Raw genomic sequence first — 22262 nt, forward strand, 5'->3', positions numbered from 1 at the left:
TGCCGGGGCATTTTTCTTCGCGGCTTTCTTCTTTCGGCCACTTGAGGAACCGGAGGCCGACTGCGTTCTTGGAAGAAAGTGCCTTGATCGGATGATGCTACGTTTTATTATCCCAACACCGGGACCGACGTTGATGTTCAAGTGTAAGAAGATCTTACCGAGTTGTACGGCATACCCCCATGACCTGGCTGAATCTGATCTTACCATGTCCATGAGGTTGCCGAATACCGACCTTGCCCAGTTCACCTCTGTTCCTTCCATCAGACGAAAAATCATTTTGATTTTGTCTCTGGTCAGATTGCTGAAGTTTCCTCCTCTTGCCAATATCGCCCTGGCAAAAACGTCACACGCCGGGATAAGCTCCGGTTTCAGCATCTGTTTCTTTCCGGATGTGGTAACCGGCTTGTTGGTTGCCGATAAGATGCGGCAAGCGGTTTTGAAGGTATCTTCATCCATCTCTGCCATTGCGTCCATGCCGGTAGTTGGAAGACGCAAACTCTCGGCCACCACCGCTTCGGTGATCTCAACTTGGGAACCGCAAATTGTTGCGAGGATTCTATCGTAGGAGGTGGTTGCGGTTTTGAAGAACTCTTCGACCGCTTCCCTGTAAATTACGTGAGGGCCATCTAGAAAATATCCCAGACCGGTTTTAATCAGTCGGTCAATTACTTCTTTTGCCCCGGTTGTTCCATTCTGCCGAATCTCTTCAAAGTCCACTTGAGAGTATAGTTTGAATAATACCGAATCACGACCCATGTTTGAGAAGTTTGAGAATGAGAGAATTCGGCTTCAAAGAATTTAGTAGCCTAGAGAGAGAAAGTGAATTTGTGTGAAAATGAAAAATATGACGAAGGCCCCCTTTTATAGGCACGGTTTGGAAGCCAAACCGTCCCATCATGAATGGGCGGGAGTTTTCCCTCCAAAACGAAAGGACGCCAAACAATGGGCGGTTACGTACGAAACAGTGGGCGGCATTTTGAGCGGGAGATTTCCCTCCAAAATTTTGTCTATGTCATGGGTGACACAATCTTTTCCTTGAGGCCGAATGATATATCGGTTTCTAATAGTGTTTCAGATATTTTGATTGATCGGTGTTTAACAGTTTCAAGCAGATTTTATAAGACCGGATAAGTAAGCGGTTACAGGTAGAAGGAGTGAACCGGTTACTTAGATAAGTATTCAAGGAATTTAAGAAAACTCGATCATTTAAACTGAAATGATAATGAAATTCAGGAAATGTTAAGAGGAGAAAACCGATTATAAGATTCGGTACAGGAGTAGGCATATAGAAACAATGAAAACTATAGCCTATTCAACAGGCATTCTCCAGAGTCGTTCTCTTGCCGAACCACTGTTGAGGATGTTAGAGGAGGAAGCCGGTGTGCCTGGTCCGAACTCCGGTCGATACCCAAGAATCAGCTTGCTGATATGCGGTGCATACCCGAGACCCTTCTTGGTTATCACCATATCTTTCAAGTTTTCCCAGATGACCGAGGACCAGTTAATGGCCGATTTGCGAAGAATGTTGGTCATGATATTGTAGGTATTCTTGGAATACCGTTGATTGGGTGATTGACACAGGATTGACCTGGTCACGATTTCGAGCAAGAGCTGACCGTGACTGGCAAGCTGGGTTTTTGGCCCAAACTGTTCCACCGGAAGAGGGGTTGCCGACAGGTAAAGTGCGGTTTCAAATCCCGCAGGGTCCTGAGCAGCCGGGAAGTCAGAGAAACCTTCAGCGGGTAGATCGAAGAGTGAAGAAAATTCATCCTCGTCGATCCAGAATGTGTGGTCTCGAACAGTCGAGACGATGTACTTCCCCCTGATGCAGGCGCTTCGAAAGAAGGCCTTGACGTCATCTAAAAGGATGGGACCGGCCTCTTCAAGAAACGGTTGAAGACCGGTTTGAACAAGAGAGTCATACATGATTCTCGTCTTAGCATTACAATCCCTTATGTCCGTGCACGAGTCGAAATCGATGCATAGAAAATTTCCCAGAGTTCTGCTCGGCATGATATCGGTATTGAGAGAGAGAAACGGGATTCAAGAGGGGATAGTGATTTTGTACTTTTGAATGTGATGAAACAAGAAGAGGATAGCTCCTTATATAGAATCGGTTTTGGAGGGAAAATCTGTGTATTGATGGTTAGTTTTGTTTTATTAAGGAAGAGAATCTTTCCCTTTTAATGATGCATGGGGAAGGAGCAAATCGCAAGGCTCGAGGTAAATATTAGTTGGGAAGCGACCAGATTAGTTGGAAATTAAATATGTAGGTGGTTGGGAGTTATCTCATTAAATAAGATTATCTCATTAAGTGCATTCATCACATAAACAACATTGATTAGATAGAGACCGAAAGTGGTAGAGATAAAGCCGAAATATGTCATACAGAAATGAAAAACACGAATAAAACCGAAGTGGACATGGATGAAGCCGATATGGTCAGATTTGAGTTGAATAATAATACATCCGGTGCATGAAGCAAAATGACCGGATGCAAGAAGGAGTGACTTAGCGGTTCCTCCTCCACTCTTCCTCAACCCGATCGTAGAACGAGTCGATGATCTCCTTGTTGAACACTTGGCTGCGGTCCAGATCTTCGCTTGGACAGGTTGGGACCCCAAGCTCCTCAAGCAGTCGGCTGATCTGGGGAACGAGTGCTACTGACCTGGTGCCGATTATCCAAATAAGGACATCGAACAGCACCCTAGACCAGTTGACCGGCGTCCTTGTTATGATGGTCGCCATCATATTGAACGTTGCCGTGCAATATGTGTTGGTTACATCTTTCCCGAGGATGCTCCTCCCTATAATGTCGTTGAGGAGCTGGTATTCAGCCCTCAAGGGATATTTAGAGCCATGGTCATCGACGGGCTCATCAGATCGAGAGAGGGAGAGAGAGACCTCAGCCTTAGTGTCGGCTGGAGGATGGAGGTCCGTGAGCCCTTGTTTGGGCAGACCGAAGCACCGAGCAAAATCTTGCTCGGTGAAATCAAAGAGAGTACCTCCAACTTTCGATTGGATATGTGTATTGAAATATGGTGTCCCCCGGTACACCCTGGCATTGTTGAAAAATTCCACGACAGACTGAGGATAGATGGTTTGATTATCATCCAGAATGTACTGGAGGCCGGTATCCTCCAGCTGTTTGATCATTCGATACAGATCATAGTGATCTGTATCGGAGCAAGATTCAAAGTTAACTTGTAGGATGTTTGTGAAGATAGACATTTTGCCTTAGAGATGGAGAGAGAGTGTTTTGCCTTAACTTTGTTTTGTGAGTGTTTGAGTGAATGAGTACTCCCTTTAAATACTGGTTTCGGGGCTAGCCTATTGTCCGGGTATTAAGTGAGATGATGTGTATTAACTGCAGGGTAGGAATCTTTGCACAGAATAGGCAACTTTGCAGGTCTAGGTGTCGGTCATAGGCCTGGACTGTGAAAGATATCAAAAGATCTTCACGTCTTTTTAGGCATGACCAGGTTTATTCTAAAAGGTAATGATGCAGAGCAGAGACCGTTAACCTCTGATAACTATTCCTCTTTTGTTTGAATTTCAAATAATCTGGGGTAGCTTTCTTCCGAACCGGTCAGCTATCAGTTGTTCATCCCGATGCGGTTATGTGGTGCATGCACCAAGTAGCCGGTCGGTTTACTCTGTCTGATAGACTGTGCGGTTCTTCCACAAACACCCCGAAGATTCAAAGTTCAACATCTTAGGAAGAATTATCGGTTTGTCTGTCTGAGCCGATTTCCCTTTAAGTATCCTTTGGGAGGATTTGGCTAATATCGGTTAAGCCGAGAGTAAGTCTAAATTGAGAAAACTTAGCTTCCTGCAGCGGCTTCGTGAAGATATCGGCTACTTGTTGATCGGTCGGTACGTACTCCAGCCGGATATGCTTCAGCGTGACATGCTCTCGGATGAAGTGATGTCTGATGTCGATGTGCTTGGTTCTGGAGTGGAGAACCGGGTTGTAGGTGATTGCAATGGCACTTGTGTTGTCACAGAATATCGGGGACTCTTCGGCTATAATACCGAAGTCCTTCAGCTGCTGTTGGATCCAGAGGAGTTGAGAGCAGCAGCTTCCGGCCGCCAAGTATTCAGCCTCCGCGGTTGATGTAGCCACCGATGTCTGCTTCTTGCTGTGCCATGACACCAGTCGGTCACCTAGGAACTGACATGTTCCACTGGTGCTCTTCCTATCGATCTTGCACCCTGCATAATCTGCGTCTGAGTAGCTTGTTAGATTAAAGGATGAGTCCTTTGGATACCACAGACCGACATCAGGAGTGCCTTTTAGATACTTCAGTATCCTCTTTGCGGCTGTGTAGTGGAATTGCTTTGGATTTGCTTGAAATCTCCCACACACACCAACTGCAAACAGGATATCCGGTCTACTCGCTGTCAGGTACAGTAGGGAACCGATCATGCCTCGGTATGCAATCTGATCTACTGATTGGCCTTCATCGTCCCTGTCCAGTTTGATTGATGAGCTCATAGGAGTAGCCGCCGAGGAGCATGTGTCCATACCGAATTTCTTTAGCAGCTCCTTGGTATATTTCGGTTGACTTATGAATGTTCCTTCCTTGAATTGTTTAACCTGAAGACCTAGGAAGAAACTTAGTTCTCCCATCATACTCATTGCAAATTTGTCAGTCATCATTTTCGAGAATTTGTCACAGAGTTTGGAGTCGGTGGAGCCGAAAATGATATCATCTACATAAATTTGAACAAGTAGGATATGTTCCTTCTTTTCAAATTTGAACAAAGTTTTATCCACCGATCCGATGGTGAAGTCATGCTCTAATAGAAATGCGGTTAGCGTATCATACCAGGCCCTAGGTGCTTGCTTTAGACCGTATAAAGCCTTGTTCAGCCGGTATACATGGTTTGGAAATGCAGCATTTTTGAAACCGGGTGGCTGTTCAACGTACACTTCTTCACGTATATCACCGTTCAGAAATGCACTTTTAACATCCATTTGAAAGACTTTGAAATTTTTGAAAGCAGCAAATGCAAGAAAAATCCTAATGGCTTCAATCCTGGCTACAGGAGCAAATGACTCTTCAAAATCAATGCCTTCTTCCTGTTTGTAACCTTGAGCCACTAATCTGGCTTTGTTCCTCGTGACCAAACCGTCTTCATTGAGTTTGTTTCTGAATACCCATCTTGTTCCTATGACCGATTTATCTTTCGGTCTGGGAACTAAGTACCAGACTTTACTACTCTCAAACTGGTTTAGTTCTTCTTGCATTCCCAAGATCCAATCCGGATCTGACAATGCTTCATCTATTCTTTTCGGTTCAATCTGGGATATAAACGCAGAGTTAAAATATCCTTCCAGAAGTTGACCCCTAGTTCGAACAGGTTCTGAAGGGTCACCAATAATTTGCTCAGGAGGATGTTTACTGTTTCTTCTGAGATTCAGTTCAGGAGTGTCTACCAGGTTGCCGTTTGTTTGATCAAGGCTAGACTTGTCGGTAGGTTGACCGAGATTGTCAGACCGACCGACTCCCTCGGATTGGACCGAAGTGTCAGCTTCTTGTTGTGAAACAGCTTGATCCGGCTGGGTATCAATGTTACCCATTAGGTCATGGACAAATCGCCTGAAGACCGGAGTCTCATCTTCACTATCAGAATGGATATCATTGTTTTCCAATCTGTTGTGTAGGTCAAAGCATGAAGTAGTGTTACTCTCAACCGATTCATCGAAAACAACATGAATTGTTTCCTCCATGGTTGCAGTTCTATTATTATATACTCTATATGCTTTACTTACTGACGAGTATCCTAGCATAATGCCGGTGTCGGTCTTTGCATCAAAAGTAGTGAGTTGAGTTTTACCATTATTATGAATATAACATTTACAACCGAAAATCCTGAGGTATTTAAGTTTAGGAACTCTGTTAAAATAAACCTCATATGGTGTTTTGTTGTGAAATCTGTTAATCAAGGACCGGTTTTGTGTATGGCATGCAGTGTTGATAGCTTCAGCCCAAAATTTCTAAGCAATACCGGAATCGGCTATCATAGACCGTGCGGCTTCCTTGAGAGTCCGGTTTCTTCTCTCGGCCAGGCCATTTTGTTGAGGAGTCCTAGCACTAGACAACTCGTGTCTAATGCCGGATTCATCAAGATATGCAGTTAATGTACTATTAGTAAATTCGGTACCTCGATCACTTCGAATGCTGTTGATGCGAGCTGATTTTTCATTTTGCAACCGCTTAAGGAGTGTGATCAGATTCGATACAGTTTCACGTTTAGATGGTAGAAATATCACCCAAGTATATCTAGAATAATCATCAATAACTACCATGGTGTACAGCATACCGCCTAGGCTAATGACCTGAATCGGTCCAAATAAATCCATGTGAAGAAGATCTAGGCATCGGCTAGATTGAATATTTCCATTACTCTTAAAGGATGACCTAGTTTGTTTACCCATCTGGCATGCTGAACAGACCTTATCCTGGTTAAACACTATATCAGGAATACCTTCAACTAGCTTTTTACCGCGAATGTAGTTTAAGGTTTTCATGTTTAGATGGTTTAGTCTCTTATGCCATAGCCAGGTTTGATCGGTCTTAGCTATCATGCATATAGGATGTTCTACTCTTGTTCTCCAGTCTACTTTATAGATGTTTCCTATCCTATTTCCGGTTAGTAATACAATACCTTGAGAATCCTTAACTAAGCATGCATGTTTGAGGAATTCTACCGTGTATCCGGCATCACACATCTGACTAATACTAAGTAGATTAAAACGTAGGTTTTCAACTAAGAGTACATTATCAATAGTTAGGTTACCATGGACAATCTTACCCTTGCCCACAGTTTTACCCTTTGAGTTGTCACCGAAGGTAATTGGAGCACCGGTTACTGATCTGATGTCGATTATCAAATTGCTATTTCCGGTCATGTGCCTGGAGCAACCGCTGTCCAAAAATCATTCGGAGTTTCCTAGTCGTTTCTTTGGATCCTGCAAAATGTACATATTTACAACTGTTTGGTACCCACATTTACTTGGGTCCACATGCGATTAGTCCTTTAGGTACCCAAACCTTGATGAACCAGACAGTTTTCTTTGCTAGGGTTTTAACTGTCCTTTTGGCACTCGGTCTCGTGTATTTCGGTTTTCCTTCAGATAACCTAAATGGAAATGATCTTTGAATCGGTAATCTATAGTTTGACCTACGTGGCTCGGGAAAATCTTTCTTATATTTGAGGATTTCTGCTTTCCTTTTCTCAAGGTCAAGCCATGAATCGGTTGGGCCAACATAGTCGTATTTTAGCTTCTCTTCCCTATAATATGCGGTTTCCTCTTCTTCGGCTGTCCAGGTGCTCTTAATAAATTTTATAAAGGGTAGGTTTCCTTTTGTGAGTCTTGATTTCTCTATAGATTTTCGGTCTTTAGAGCTATTCCCTGTGTATCCTAGACCACGCTTACAACGAGGATGCCTATAGTGTTTATTCATATCCTTTACTATATCGCTAGATCTCTTATAGGCGGCCATCGTATATTGGAATCGGGCATTCTCTTCCTCGGTTAGCTCTCTAGTCGGTTCACTAGGTTGTTCGATCTTGGGATCTAACTCGGTTTCTAGGGTGTGAGTATCATCAGGTTGTATGACTTCTGGTTCGGTTATGACAGATATCTCTGGTTCTATTGGGATCGGTACTATAGGATCGGTCTTGATGTTGAGGTGTTTAGGTAACATGGTCAATAGGTTCTTATATTCTTCTACCATGTCATTTAATGCTTCATATAACTCATCTTTAGTAAATTCATCATAGGGAGAGTCGAATACCTGTTCCTCATTAGCCATAAGGCACGTGAGTTCATCGTCACTGTCACTGCGAGCCCACAGACTTCCTCCATCGTCGGCTATCAGTGCTTTTGGCACCTCACTTCCCTCACCGGCTTGTTGATAATTGTTTCTGTCATTTTGATATTCCGGTTTCTGGGTATCCCTCCTTGGTTTCCTGCATTCCCACTTAAAGTGTCCCATACAGTTACAGTTATAGCATCTTACATTGGATTTGTCACCATAGTAGTTGTTTGTCGGTTGGCTCCTTTTCATGAACCTCCCAAACTTCTGTGCGAGCATGGCCATGGCGTCCTCAGTAAACTGTTCGGCTGTTCTGATAGGTGCGGGTGCAGGAACCGGTATCGGTGCAGGTGTGGGTACAGAAGCAGGTACAGCCGGTTCTGTAGATGTGAATAATGCTCTGGTTGATGTTGAGGCCGAGACTTCCTCTTCGGTTCTGGATCTCATTTCGAACTCGTATGCCTTAAGATATTCGAATACATCGTATAGCTTCATCTTACGTAGGCTCTTTGATTCCCTCATTACCATTGTTTTTATATCCCAGGCACTTGGAAGAGATCTCAAAACCTTCATAATGACCTCTTTGTTGTCATACTTCTTGCCCAGAGTTGCTAATTCATCTAACACACCAGTGAACCGGTCACTGTATTCCTTCATCGTTTGTCCTGGTTTCATTTTGATGCTTTCGAACTTCTGTGTAGCTACCATCATCTTGTTCTCCTTTGTTCTTTCATTTCCCTCAAAGATCTGGATAACTGTGTTCCATGTCTCCTTCGCGGTTTTGCAATCTCTGATCTTGCAGTATGTGTTTCTGTCCACGCTGTTGGAGATTCGGTTTCTTGCATGGTTGTCCAGATTGTTTCTTCTCCTATCTTCAGCCGTCCATTCTTTTCTATCTTTATCAATGACTATAGGTCCTTCGGTTAGAATGGATTCCATTTCATCATCCAAGGTAACTAGATGCAGGTGCATGCGTGCCTTCCAGTTGGCAAAGTCATCACCTTCTAGCATTGGAGGCCTATCCTGATACATGTTTGCTTGAGTATTGAAACTAACTGCTCTGATACCAATTGTTAGGATCTAGGTCGCCGCTGGTGGACCAGGGGTTGGACCGGTTGGCGGTTTTCACTCGTAGGGTGGTGGTTAATCTGGTTAGAGATTAACACCGGGGTTTCAATACTACACAACCTGTCACAAACCCTTGAACTAGGTTCAAGCGCGGAAGAGGTTTGCTTTCAAGTTGAAGCGGTACACGTGTATGATAGGCGGAATCGGTTTCGGATGATGGAGATTTGAAGAATGGTGGGTCGGTTTTGGCAATCTGGATGTTCGGTGTGATAAGTAGAGATTCGGTTTGGGGCGGTATGATTAGGTTGGTCGGTTATGTAATGAAGCCAACAGAAAGTAAATAACACGAAAGATTTTATGGATGTTCGGAGATAAAACTCCTACGTCACCCCTTCCTCTCGAAGCCGCGAGAAGGATATTCACTAAGGAATACAAATACAAACCGATCGAGACTTATTTCCTGCTCGATAACACTCTTACAATTCACACCGAAATTGTAACACACACTTAGAATTTAGCACTTAGGCTTTCTTAGAATACCACACTGTTATCACTTGTAGTAAATGCTTTCAACGCTTCACTTGTCTCACTTAATGTCTCTTGATGTCACGCATTTACTCTTCTGCAACTGCCTCCTTTTATAGGTGAAATATGCCAACGGTCATATTTCGAAGCCTTGAATCTGATTGGCTGATCAGAGATGCAGTGATTCAGTGTCTCAGACCTGCCGGTCGTCTCAGACCTGGTATCCTGTTTCAGACCTGCCGGTCTGTACGGCAAACCTGCTGGGTTTGTCTTTTACTCAATGTAGGCACTGTCTGCTTGGACAGTTGTCTGTACTTTGAAGATTTCCTTTCTGGCTTATCCCGAAGTAGAAGGATCCGGTAGTACTGTCTTCTGCAGCCTACAGGCTTTCCTCAGACTTGCATGGATATGGAAGTATTCAGTCTGTTCCTTTGGTATCATTCTCAACAGATACCCAAAGTGTCTTCTTGTACTAGTCGGCCTCTTGACTTGGCCGAATGTCTTTGGTAGTGAAGTAACCGAATTTCTTCCGGTTATACTTGTCTTGTGGATTGATCGGCTGTTTGATGGTTCGGCATTGAGCTTTGGCCGATCCTTCCTTTGTTTGGTCATGCTCCGAATACTTTTGATCGGTATGGTAGCTTGACCGGTTCGGTTTCTTTAGTTGGTTTTCTTTTGTTCATCTGGTCCGGTTTCTTGTTCCTGCATGGGAAGTTTGTTTAAGTTAGGTTTATTCGAACCGGTATGAATTTATCTAACACAGCTGCTTGCTTGACGCATCCTTAATTTAAATTCTTTTCACTTTTGTAGCAGGAGCAGAAGGAGAATGACATCGGTCTGAATGACAATCGTGACAATGAAGAGGAAGAAAAGCAGAATGATATTCGTGTTGAAGAAGAGGAAGAAAAGCAGAATGACATTCGTGACGAAGAAGATGAGAATGCCATTGGTCTGAATGATATTCTCGATGAAGAAGAGGAGCAAAAGGAGAATGAGAAGGTTAATAATGTTGAATTGGAGCAAGACAATGTTGAATTGGAGCAAGACAATGTTGAATTGGAGCAAGACAATGTTGAATTGGAGCAGAAGAAGATTGAGAATGAGATTGTTGAGGATCCGCCGATAGAGAATGCCATTGTCGAGAAAGAGGCCGTTGTTGAAGAAGGGGAGAAGAAAGAAGAAGGGGAGATTGAAGAAGAAGGGGAGATTGAAGAAGAAGGGGAGAAGAAAGAAGAAGGGGAGATTGAAGAAGAAGGGGAGAAGAAAGAAGAAGTGGAGTAGAAAGAAGAAGTGAAGAGAAAACCTATACAAAAGACTTTTCAGAAAAAGGTGGGGAAGAAGGTTGGGAAGAAGAAAGACGAAAATGACGAAGATGAACTGGAAATAGTGAATACTCCTCCTCCTCTTCCTAAGAAAGTCATATTGGTCACGAGAAGGAATAGGAGGCCGAAGAATGATCCAGATTTCACCGACCCCAATCTAAAACAGCCCAAGTTAAAAGATCCTATCACCGTCAATCCACTTCTAAAATATGACGATCAACTTCTTCATCAATTGCAAACATGGCTTAAAGATCCAAACACTGACAACAACAAAATTGAGCTCCATACTATATTAGGTGATAAGGCATTATTTCGCCGAATGCTAAAAAGGTTCACCTGGCTGACTGATGATGTAAGTAATATTTATGTTAGAATAATTTTAGATTTGCAGATTGTATTTTAAATGTGTTTCTCTTGTGTAGGAAATCGATGCAGGTTGCTTCATTCTGAGAAGAAGAGCTTGGGTATATCCAAAGACATATAAGAAGAACTTCTTTATTGGAGATTGTTGGCTCCACACCAGGTTCACTGCTGAGTACGCTGCGTTTAACAAAAGTCGTATTGAGTTTGACATTGAAAACTTTTTCGAATACTTCTTGGGCGATGAAAGCAACTATAGGAATAGTTGGAAAGTATGCGATGATATATATATTCCTTTGAACATCAAAGACGTCCACTGGATACTTTGTGTTGTCCGTCTACAGCAATGGCGCGTAGACGTATATGACTGCGATCCTGGATGTTATGCTAATCTTGATGAGTTTGTGCTACCGATGTGCCAAATGATTCCGGTTATATTTGATAAGGAATTGCCTCTTGAAGATAAACAACGATTTCCTATGCTCAACCCTGATTCCGTTTTGCCATACACAAGACGTCCAGAGTCAGAAGTTCCCAAAGCAACTAAGAGTGGAGATTGTGGTGTATTTGTACTTATGTATATTGAGTACTTGACTGCAGGTCTGAATCTATCAGAAGTGACCTCAAATGAGATGAAAGCTTGGAGAGAAAAGTGGGCAGTGAGGTTATTTCATGGAATTGTAGATCCATAGGTTATTTATGAAACTTTTGTACTGTACTGATATCAAATTTTTGTAATGTTAATCTCAAACCTTTGTAAAATGGTTGATTTAATGATATCAAATGTTGTTAATGATATATATGTTATTGTAATTAATTTAATGCCTGAAGTACACAGTTATATAAACCATGTCTAATGTAATAGGTTCTGCACTAATGTAAACCATGTTTCGTCAAGCAGCTGCGTCAAGCAGTTTCGTCAAGCAGCTGCGTCAAGCAGTTTCGTCAAGCAGCTGCGTCAAGCAGTTTCGTCAAGCAGCTGCGTCAAGCAGTTTCGTCAAGCAGCTGCGTCAAGCAGCTGCGTCTACAAAAACACTTGGTACAAAAACCCTGTCCCTGTATTACATTCACCAGAAAACTACAAAAACACCAGACATTTACTGAATCCTTGAATCCTTGAATCCTTGATGCAAAAACAACATTAACACCTCCACACAAGACATTTGATAATAAGTCTACAAAAACAACATTAACACCACAACACAACACTAACAAGTTCATTCTAAGCTAATGGCTCGTAAGATTGAGATGATGGCTCGTAGAGCTGAGATGAGGGCTCGTACAGTTGAGATGATGATGGCTCATTCGGCTGAGATGATGAGGGCACATGCTGCTGAGATGATGAGGGCTCATGCAGCTGAGATGATTCTCTTGCTCTTGCGGTAGACGGTGCAGGCATCACTGCTTTGCATGTTGCTCTATTATGTCCTAGACCTGCACATGAACTGCATCGTCTCGGGACCTTACGGACCTCACCTTGGGATGTCCTACGTTTAGTTTGTGGCCGACCTTTCTTAACCTTCACAGGTGGTTTTAGACACACGCGTTGTTTGATAATATCGGGAAGATCCCAATTCTCTTCATCACCAACCGGATAACATGTCTAAACGGGACGACAGAAGGCTTTGAAACTTGCATCAACACACAATACGGGACGACAGAAGGCTTTGAAACCCCTAATTGAGAGGCCTAGAAACATGAACATATATTTGAAGTGCCCGTGCTCGTCTGTCTGAATATTTGTTATGGTACCCGGATTATTCTTCTCCAACATGTATAGGTATGAAGGCAATTTTCCATAGGAATCCTCTACCGTTCCTCGCACCGCCGTTAAAGCCGTTTCCCTTGCCCTCCAAGCCTTATTATAAGTCAAAAACATCCCATAATCTGACTGCATGTCTTCAATTATTTTTTTAGGCAAGTGGTTATGGTGATGGTCCATGTACTTACCCTTCATGCACTGCCCAATAACCCATGCCGGTGTTTGCATTTTTTTTTCCGGCCTCGACAAAACTGAGCATGAGTGTTGTCGATTGAATTTCCGAATCTCAAACATCTCGGAAAACTTACCTTTCACAGCACGTAAGCTCCACTTGCATGTCTCATCCATACATTTCACATACCAAAGATGTTTTCGAGACTTTTTCACTTTGAATTCAAAATGATAAGTCATCGCATATTTATATAGCGTCAGTTGAAGTTCTTTTTTAGTATCAAATAACGTACCGACTTCCAATACAGTTTCACTAGTTAACGCCAATGCAAATGAAGGGTCTGTCGGTGATACGTCTGTCGGTGATACGTTTGTAGGGTCTGTCGATGGTGTACCCATTGACGCTCTTGCACTAGATGGTGTACCCATTGACGCTCTTGCACTAGATGGTGTACCCATTGACGCTCTTGCACTAGATGGTGTACCCATTGACGCTCTTGCACTAGATTGTGTACCCATTGCTCTTGCACTAGATGGTGTACCCATTGGTGTAGGTATTGACCGGTGCGGCGTGCGTGCAACTGCTGATGCAGGACTAGAAGTAGCTTGGAAATCACTAACCCGTTCATAATTAAAGTCAATAACGCGTTCATGATTAATCAGTTCATGATGAGCCCGTTCATCTTCTTCTCCTCCTCCTTCATTATCACTTTCAAATAAAATCTGTTGAGAAACAACTCGAGAAACAACGCCGGGTATACTATTTTGAGTAATGATTGGTAGTGTAGTATCTTGACTCGGGTACTTCTCTACTAATGAGACACAAAGTGGTGACGAAGATGACGAACTTCGACCCGATATCAACCGTGATAAATACATGCCCACATCTTTATCTCCCTCAATAACAACAGGGGGAAGTTTTGCAGAAGGATCATACATGACTTTAATCACTAAATCATATGCAGACTTTTGCACGTTAATCGTCTCATAGATTGTATCAACTAATTGAGCAAATGTAGTACATTGAGGTATATCCATGGTTTTGCATGATTGTGCAGAGAAAGACCTGGTACCATTGGCTGCAATTTGCCACTCTCCATTGTACACAACAAATACGTCAGCAAATACTTCAGCTGCAATTGAAAAAATTATAGTATCAATCGAGAGACACCGTAACAATGAAATGGAAGTAATAGTTATAAATGGTCTGGGGTGCGTTACGCATCTGCGTAACGCAACTACGTGACGTAACTGCGTTACGCAACTACGTCACGCAAATGCGTTACGCACCCGGTTTCCGCCGCGACGGTGGCATTCCACCTACTCATTTCCTAATCACTACACCCTAACAAACAAAGCAATCCAAGAGATAAATGAAGAAGGAGAAGAGTACCTGTAGTAGCAGCAGAAAGAGACACTGTGAAGGAAGAGAGGATTCCGTCGTCGTCTTCGTCCGTCGGTGGTTGGGTTTTTTAGAGAGAAGGAGGAGAAGGAAAGTGAAGAAAGAGAAGAAGAAAGAAAGAATGAAAAGAACTGAGATTTTTTTTATTATATAGTAAGGGCATTGTGGACTTTTCACAATGCCCTCAGGTGCGTCACGCAACGGGAGGGTGCGTGACGCAACGGGGGTATTTTTGGCAGAAAATTGTTTGGGGGTCACCAGCGCTATAAAAATTAGTGGGCCGCACCATCGGCTATTTGGCCTTATTTTGGGGTCATTTCCTCAAATTTCCCTTCTTTCTTCCCTTACTTATTTTGTTCTGATTTTGGACTTTTTTTCTTATGTTACTTATTTTTGTTTGTTTTTTGTTTTACAGATGAGTACTATAGGCCCATTAATTAATGCCGATTGGAATGGGAAGAAATACCTTTTCACTGACCAACGTTCCAATTTTTTGGATGCATTCATTCGAATTTATCCGCCCTCTTCCTCTTCGACTTTAGTAGAGTTTCACATAGGAAGATTTACTGACATCTTTCATTTGGTTGATGCGTATCACAAAATTCGTTACTAGACAATAATAGTTATTTATGTGTGAACCAATTTTCACAGATTTATATAGTTGAAAGGGAGGGATGATTTAGAAATTTTTGAAAGAGAAGAAGAAAATAGGGTTCAAATATAGGGGGAGGGTGAAGTCACTACTACTTGAAAGAGATATTAAAGATCCTGCTGAAAGGAATGTTGAAGACACAGCGACACAACGTCTAACAAGAGCAGCAGTGAAAGGAGCAAGAAAGAGGAGTGGAGGAAGACAACCTATTTAATGTGGTTCCCAAAATGGTTGCCAGTATAACTGGAAGATCGACAATTTCTTTCTTCAAATCTCCAAATAATTTAAATCTTAGTAGTTATGTTGGTGACTTAAATGCTATCATTTTTATGATAGCAATGAGAATTCTCTCTTGCCGTAGTAGATTCTTACCTATCGTATAGATAAGAAATTTATCAAAAGTTTTAACAGTGTTAATGATTTCTCAGGTTCTATATGGCACATTCAAAATAGAAGGAGTAGTGCAATCCCCTATCTAATTTCTCTCATTTTATCGGTTCTAGTATTCGCTTATAAGTTTAGTTAGTTTTAATATTAGTTAGAAATCAGTTGTGACAGCTAGTTAATGTAATGGTCTTTTATGAATTGTTCATTTCAATGTTACAAGTTGTTTTTCAGATAACACTTTCCAGTTTCGTTTATCTAACTTCAACCAGAATCAATAAGAACTAGTGAATCTAAAGAGGTGTTATTTCTAATGGTATTTTTTAGGTTACCTCTTGGCCGTGACTCACTAAGTTGTGGCCAGAAACAGATCAAAGCAAATGTATTGTTTGAAACTTTTTTATATACTTTAAATATTTATCATCATCACACTTAGATTCTTATGGATAAATATTAAGAGTATATAATATTCTATGATTTTCAGATAATTTTGAAGTAGTATTTACAACATAATCATTTAATCAAATAGGGGATTTCTTTGTCTTGTGCTCCTTTTTTCCTCATCTTGTAAAATAAAAGTTTTAGTAATAACTGGTATTTTTGAAAAATCTGTATTTTGTAGAACTGAATTTTCATTTGTTAAAATAATATTTTCAGCAGATTGATCTGTTTCATCATTTTCTATTTCTGTTTCTGATTCTTCCAAGATTTCAGAAGTTTCATCAAATATATGAAAATAATTTTTTATTTTTTCTGTTGTATTTTCAGTTCTAAAATAGGGGAAAATATTTTCATAAAAAAATAATATCTCTTGAAACAACAATCACTTGTTTTTTTAAATCAAAAACTCTGTATGATCAGAGGGATATCCAATAAAGACACATTTTGAACCTCTTGGTTTAAATTTTGTTTTGTATGGAACATTGTTTTTTATATAACAAAGACATCCAAATACTCTAAGATTAGAATAATCTGATTTTTGTTTAAATAGTTTGTGAAAAGGATTATCTCATTCTAGTGTTTTAGAAGGAATTCGGTTAATGATGTGGGTGGCCATTAAAATTGGAAAGGGCCAAAAAACTTGTGGCATTTTTCGTGAAAAGGAATTGATCGAGCCACTTGTAAAAGGTGTTGGTGTTTGCGTTCAACTACTCCATTTTGTTGAGGTGTATAAACACACGTTTTTTTGGTGTAAAATCTCATTTTCCTTAAAAAAATTAACATTTATGATTAACAAACTCATTTCCATTATCTGTTCTAATAATTTTAATGAGAAAATTGAATTGAGTTTTAATCATGGAATGGAAATCAATAAAAGTTTGAGTAACATGATTTTTGGTTTTAATCATAAATGTCCAAGTAAAATTTCTATAATCATCAACAACAGTTAGCATGTAAGGATAATTAATAAGCGAAATTTCTTTGTAAGGACCCCAAACATCCATGTGAATCAATTCAAAACATTGAAAAGTTTTAGAAGTACTAGATTTAAAAGGCAATCTTTTTAGTTTGGAAATTGGACATATATTACAATGAACATTTAATCTTATTAATAGGATATGCATCTTTTAGTGCAATATCAGAAAGATGACATAACCTTCTATGTAGTAGTAAAAAGTCAGTACATGTATTGAGTGTATTATTTTCTATAACAGTTTTTGTTCCTAGGTTTTTTAGGATATAAAAGTTTTAAATCAATTCCCCTTTTTCTATGATGCTTTTGTCTTTAGGATCCTACAATAAACAAAATTGACACATAATATTGTTGTGTTTAGCTAATTTAGAAACTGACATTAGATTGTATGTGAAGTCTGGAACATGCATAACATCTAATAAGATTAAATGTTACCAATTTGTTTTACATGCTTAGTTGTCCCATCAGGTAAAAACAAAGGTACATTAGCCATGGTTCTAACATTAGTCATGACATTCAAATATGAACAAATGTGACAACTAGTGCCACTATCAATTATCCATAACAGTTTGTTTTATGATTATTATGCACATTAAGACTACATGCACCTGTAACATTTTTATCATACCTTCGTAGAAAGTAACTTTTCCTTTACCTTTTTCTTCGACAAAGTAATTCTTTATCATCTCATTGAAGGCAACACCTATCTCACTTTTTGTTGAGTTTTCCAGAGGACCTAGAGGAAGATTCTGGTTGATCTTCATAGCAGGAGAAAGGCGTATTAGAAAGGTTGACTGCATTCTTCGGTTTTTGTTCTTTATTTCCCTTCCACTAGTCGGGATATCCAATTATCTTAAAATATCCTTCTTGGTTGTGCCCCTCTGTCTTGCAGTTAATACAATATAAATCTTTATAAGTAAACTCTCGATTTCCTCATCTTCCTGCAGAATATCTACCTCCTCTACCTCTGTTACTCTTTCCATTGTTTTGTCCTTTATGTTGTTCAAAGTTGTCCTTCATGAACATGGCAAAATTCTCAGTTTGATCGTTCGTGTGAGACTGAATTTCTCTTTGTCTTTCAATGCTAAGTAACATAGCATACACTCAATTAAGACTTGGCTTAGGATCCATAAGAAGAATTTGTTGTCTCGCATTGTCGTAATATTCATTCAAACCCATAAGGAACTGAGTAAGTTTATTTGCCATGTTTAATTGTATAACTAGTTTTATCATTCTGCAACAGCAAACAGTTCTTGGGTCGCAATCGCAACTCGGTAATGGTTCTAAGACCAATAGCTCACCCCACAATTTCTTGAATTTAGAAAAATATTTTTCAAGTGTAAGAGTATCTTGTCATAGATTGCTTATCGCCTTTTGAAGTTGGAATGTTTGCGGGCCATTATTTTCTTGATACCGTTCTTTGATATCAACCCACAAATCAAGTGCTATAGTAGTTTGTGAGTAGTTGGCTTTTATCTCTTCTGAAAGTGTATTCAAGATCCATGATCGAACTAAGAAGTCCACTTTTTTCCATCGATCAAACTCAGTTGCTTCTGTTGGAGCAATACATGACCCATCTACGAACCCTAATTTTGATTTTGCTTCTAGGGCTAAACGAATACAACTACTCCATCCGATATAGTTACTCCGTTGAATATTGTCGTGCATATGATACTCCCTGGATTATCTGAGTTCCGAATAGTAAAAAGATCGTTATCGTACCGTTTCTTGCCGACCATTGTTCTACTACGTTGAACACCTTCTGCACTCGAAGAACTTGTTTAAGAATCGGGTGAAGATATCAAAGATTCAAAATCACTTTCTTCTTTATCTTCTAATTCTCCTAAATCTTCACAATCTTCTTGAGAGAGCAAAATTAGGGTTTGAGAAAACATAAATTTTACAAATGAAAAGTGATAGCTTCTATAGCGTTACCTCTACTATCTTTATTTAATATAAAAGAAATATAGTCCTTAGACTTTAATAATGTTTACCATTAATTCTTTTATAATAAAAATAATATTAATTAATCTAAGAAATTTGTTTTTGAAAGAATTTAAAACCCTTCTTAAAAAGTTTAGAAACATGTAATAAATACAGATTATGAACGTCATCACAACTGTAAATGTATTTTACTTAATTAATTTTAACTAATATTATTATTATTATTATTATTATTTATTTTTAATTAAATAAACAGATTTTTTAATTTAAATAAGTAAACAAAATAAAAATAATTTAAAAACAGTTTTATTTTGAAAAATAGTTGTTCAAGTATTATTTTAAAATTGCAATTTAATAATTTATAATTTAAAAAATATTTTTAATTTAATGATAATTTTATATTAATACTTTTTTAATTATAATTTATTATTTGGTTTGAAAAATAACTTTAATTATTTACAACTAATATATTAAATATGTATTCTAAAAAAGATATTTTTTTTATATAATCAATAAAAAAAAAAGGTTAAATTCAGGCATAAATTGAAGTGAATTATAATTAAGAAAAAATGAAATTGTTTAACCACATTTAATTTGAGCATAGAGATCAGTCTTTGATAGATAAATTAGACCGGTTAAAATAAAAACTTAACAAAAACAAATTTCTTGTACAGGAACGGTCAAGAATCTAACCGGTCAAGCAATCAAACCGGTTATAAGAAGAAGCAAAGGATGTATCCAAAACCTGAAGTTATCCGGTTAACCTGAAGCTATAAACAACCGACAGACATCCTAAATTGAAATGCAGTATTCAACCGAAAACCGACGAAGAGACTACTTAAAGAAAAGAAGTCAAGATTATCAAACTAAGTACAATCTACAAATTGGTGCAAACGAACACTTTGAGTATCTGCGGAAGATGATATCAAAGGATCAGACTGTGACATTGCCATATCCATACAAGTCTAATGATACTTTGAAGGCTGCAGAAGACTGCCTGAAGAAACAGTTACCATTTTGGTACAAGTCAAAGGTGCAGTTTTCCAGATGCAGACAACTGGCCAACCGACAATTGCCATATTAAGTAAAAGACAAATGAAGCCGGTCTGCTCCATGCCTTGGAAGCTTAAACCGCAGTTAATGAAATGCTGAACCTCTACTCAACCAATCAGATTCAAGGATTACCCTAAAGGTATCCGTTGAAGAAATATGACCGTTGGCACATTTTCACCTATAAAAGAAGGAGCTGAAGAGGAGTAAATGTAGTTCGAACAATCAAGAGTTACACAATTAAGAGTTCCAACAACCCAAGTTCTAACAATCACAAGTTGTGTTTATCTCTCTACAAGATTCAAAGTTTAAGTGTGCATTTGAAGTGTGATTACAATTTCTGTGAGAATTGTACGAGTGTTCATCGAGCAGTAAATAAGTCTCGATTGTGTAGTGTGGTTGAGTATTCCTTAGTGAATATCTTTCTCGCGGTTTGAGAAGAAGGGGTGACGTAGGAGTTTTATCTTCGAACATCCATAAAAACCTGTGTCTTGTTCTTTACTTTCTACCGGTTCCGCTTTATAACCGACTTACATCATTCTAACCGACTCACTAAACCTTAAACCGACTTTCTCCAAACTCTATCTCTATTCATCCTGTGTGTGTTGCTTCAGTCTGAAACAAACCTCTTCCGCACTTGAACTCGGTTCAAGGGTTTGTGACAGCCTGTGTAGTATTGAAACCGGTGTTAATCTCTAACTGGATTAAACGTCAATCGTTGAGTGTTGTTAGATAGTATTAACCGGCCAGACTCCGGTCCGCCATCCGCGATCTAGATCCTAACAATTGGTATCAGAGCAGTTAGTTTCAATACTCAAGCAACCCGAAGCAATCAAGCATGACTTTCGAGAAGCCTCCAATGCTAGAAGGTGATGATTTCGCCAACTGGAAGATATGCATGCACTTTCACCTAATCACTATGGATGATGAGATGTCGTTCATTCTGTCTGAAGGACCGATAAAGATTGATAAAGATAGAAAGGATTGGACAGCTGAGGATAAGAGGAGAAACAATCTGGATAATCACGCCAAAAACCATATCTTCAAAGGTTTGGACAGAAATACCTTCTATAAGGTCAGAGATTGCAAAACCTCAAAGGAAGTATGGGAAACAGTGATTCAACTTCATGAGGGAAATGAAAGAACCAAGGAAAACAAGATAATGGTGGATACCCAGAAGTTTGAAAACATCAAGATGAAGCCAGGAGAAACCATGAGGGATTACAGTGACCGATTTACAAATGTGATAAATGAGCTATCAACTCTTGGAAAGAAGTATGATAACAAGGAAACAATCATAAAAGCTTTAAGATCTCTTCCGAGTGCATGGGACATAAAGACGATGGTGATGAGAGAATCAAACTGCCTAAACAAAATGAAGCTACACGATGTATTCGAAAATCTGAAGGCATATGAGTTTGAAATGAGATCCAGGATCGAAGATGAAGCAACAACCTCAACCGCTACTAAGGCACTAGTCACATCTATAGAACCTGTAGCTGCTGCACCGATCAAATTCGCTGAACAATTCACTGAGGATGCAATGGAAATGCTTGCACAGAAGTTTGGCAGATCCATGAAGAAAAGCCAACCGACAAACAACAACTATAACTACGGTGATAAATCTAATATTAGATGTTATAATTGCAACTGTTTGGGAAATTTCAGGTGGAAATGCAGAAAACCAAGACAGGATGACCGAAAGCCGGATGATTAGAACCAAAGAAACAACTACTCATAAACCGGTGAAGGGAGGGAAATTCAGAAAGCACTGATAGTCGATGATGGAGGAAGTCTATGAGCTCACAGTGACAACGATGATGAACTCTCTTGTCTCATGACAAACGAAAAACATGTATTTGATTTCTCTTGTGAAGAATTTACTAAAGATGATTTAGTTAATGCACTAAATGACATGGTAGTAGAGTATAAAAATCTATTAACCTTAGTACCAACCCGACTCAACTTTAGAACTGACCCTATATCACCACATCGGTCCCCCAATCTTGAAATAGATAGTATTCAACCTGATGAAATCTTAGAAATCGAGGCAACACCTGAACTATCCTCTGAGACTAAACAGCTCAAGGAGTCAGTTCAAGAGTTGACCGAAGAGGAAGATGCACGAATTAGGTATCGAATAGCCGCATGGAAAAGATCTAGTGAAGCGGTGAACCAAATGTCTAAATATCAAAGACATCCCAAATGCAAATTTGGTCTTGGATACAAAGACAACAGATCCGCCAACCGGAACCGTTCTAACGAGATGAAACTCACAAAAGACAATTTTCCTTTTATAAGATTTGTCAAGAGCTCTTCAACCGACAATGAGGAACAACGTGACTCAAAACCGGAAAAAGAAATAATATATGTAAGTCT

General features: G+C 39.7%; 1 protein-coding gene across 1 annotated transcript; it reads left to right on the plus strand.

The window, feature by feature from the left end:
- Positions 1-7626: 7626 nt before the first annotated feature.
- On the plus strand, positions 7627-11796 carry LOC124924735. Its single transcript, XM_047464729.1, has 4 exons — positions 7627-7675; positions 10396-10574; positions 10746-11096; positions 11167-11796. The coding sequence occupies exons 1-4, from the start codon at positions 7627-7629 to the stop codon at positions 11794-11796; spliced, it is 1209 nt and encodes a 402-aa protein (XP_047320685.1).
- Positions 11797-22262: the final 10466 nt, after the last annotated feature.

The sequence above is a fragment of the Impatiens glandulifera genome, chromosome 2, assembly GCF_907164915.1.
Source record: "Impatiens glandulifera chromosome 2, dImpGla2.1, whole genome shotgun sequence".
Taxonomy (NCBI): domain Eukaryota; kingdom Viridiplantae; phylum Streptophyta; class Magnoliopsida; order Ericales; family Balsaminaceae; genus Impatiens; species Impatiens glandulifera.

Bases quoted from the DNA above. Each gene is read 5' to 3' on its own strand.
- LOC124924735 (XM_047464729.1), top strand. From the start codon at position 7,627: ATGACTTCTGGTTCGGTTATGACAGATATCTCTGGTTCTATTGGGATC. The intron at 7,676-10,395 runs GTACTATAGGAT...TTCTCGATGAAG, and splicing joins CTCTGGTTCTATTGGGATCG to AAGAGGAGCAAAAGGAGAAT. The intron at 10,575-10,745 runs GTTGTTGAAGAA...AAGACTTTTCAG, and splicing joins CCATTGTCGAGAAAGAGGCC to AAAAAGGTGGGGAAGAAGGT.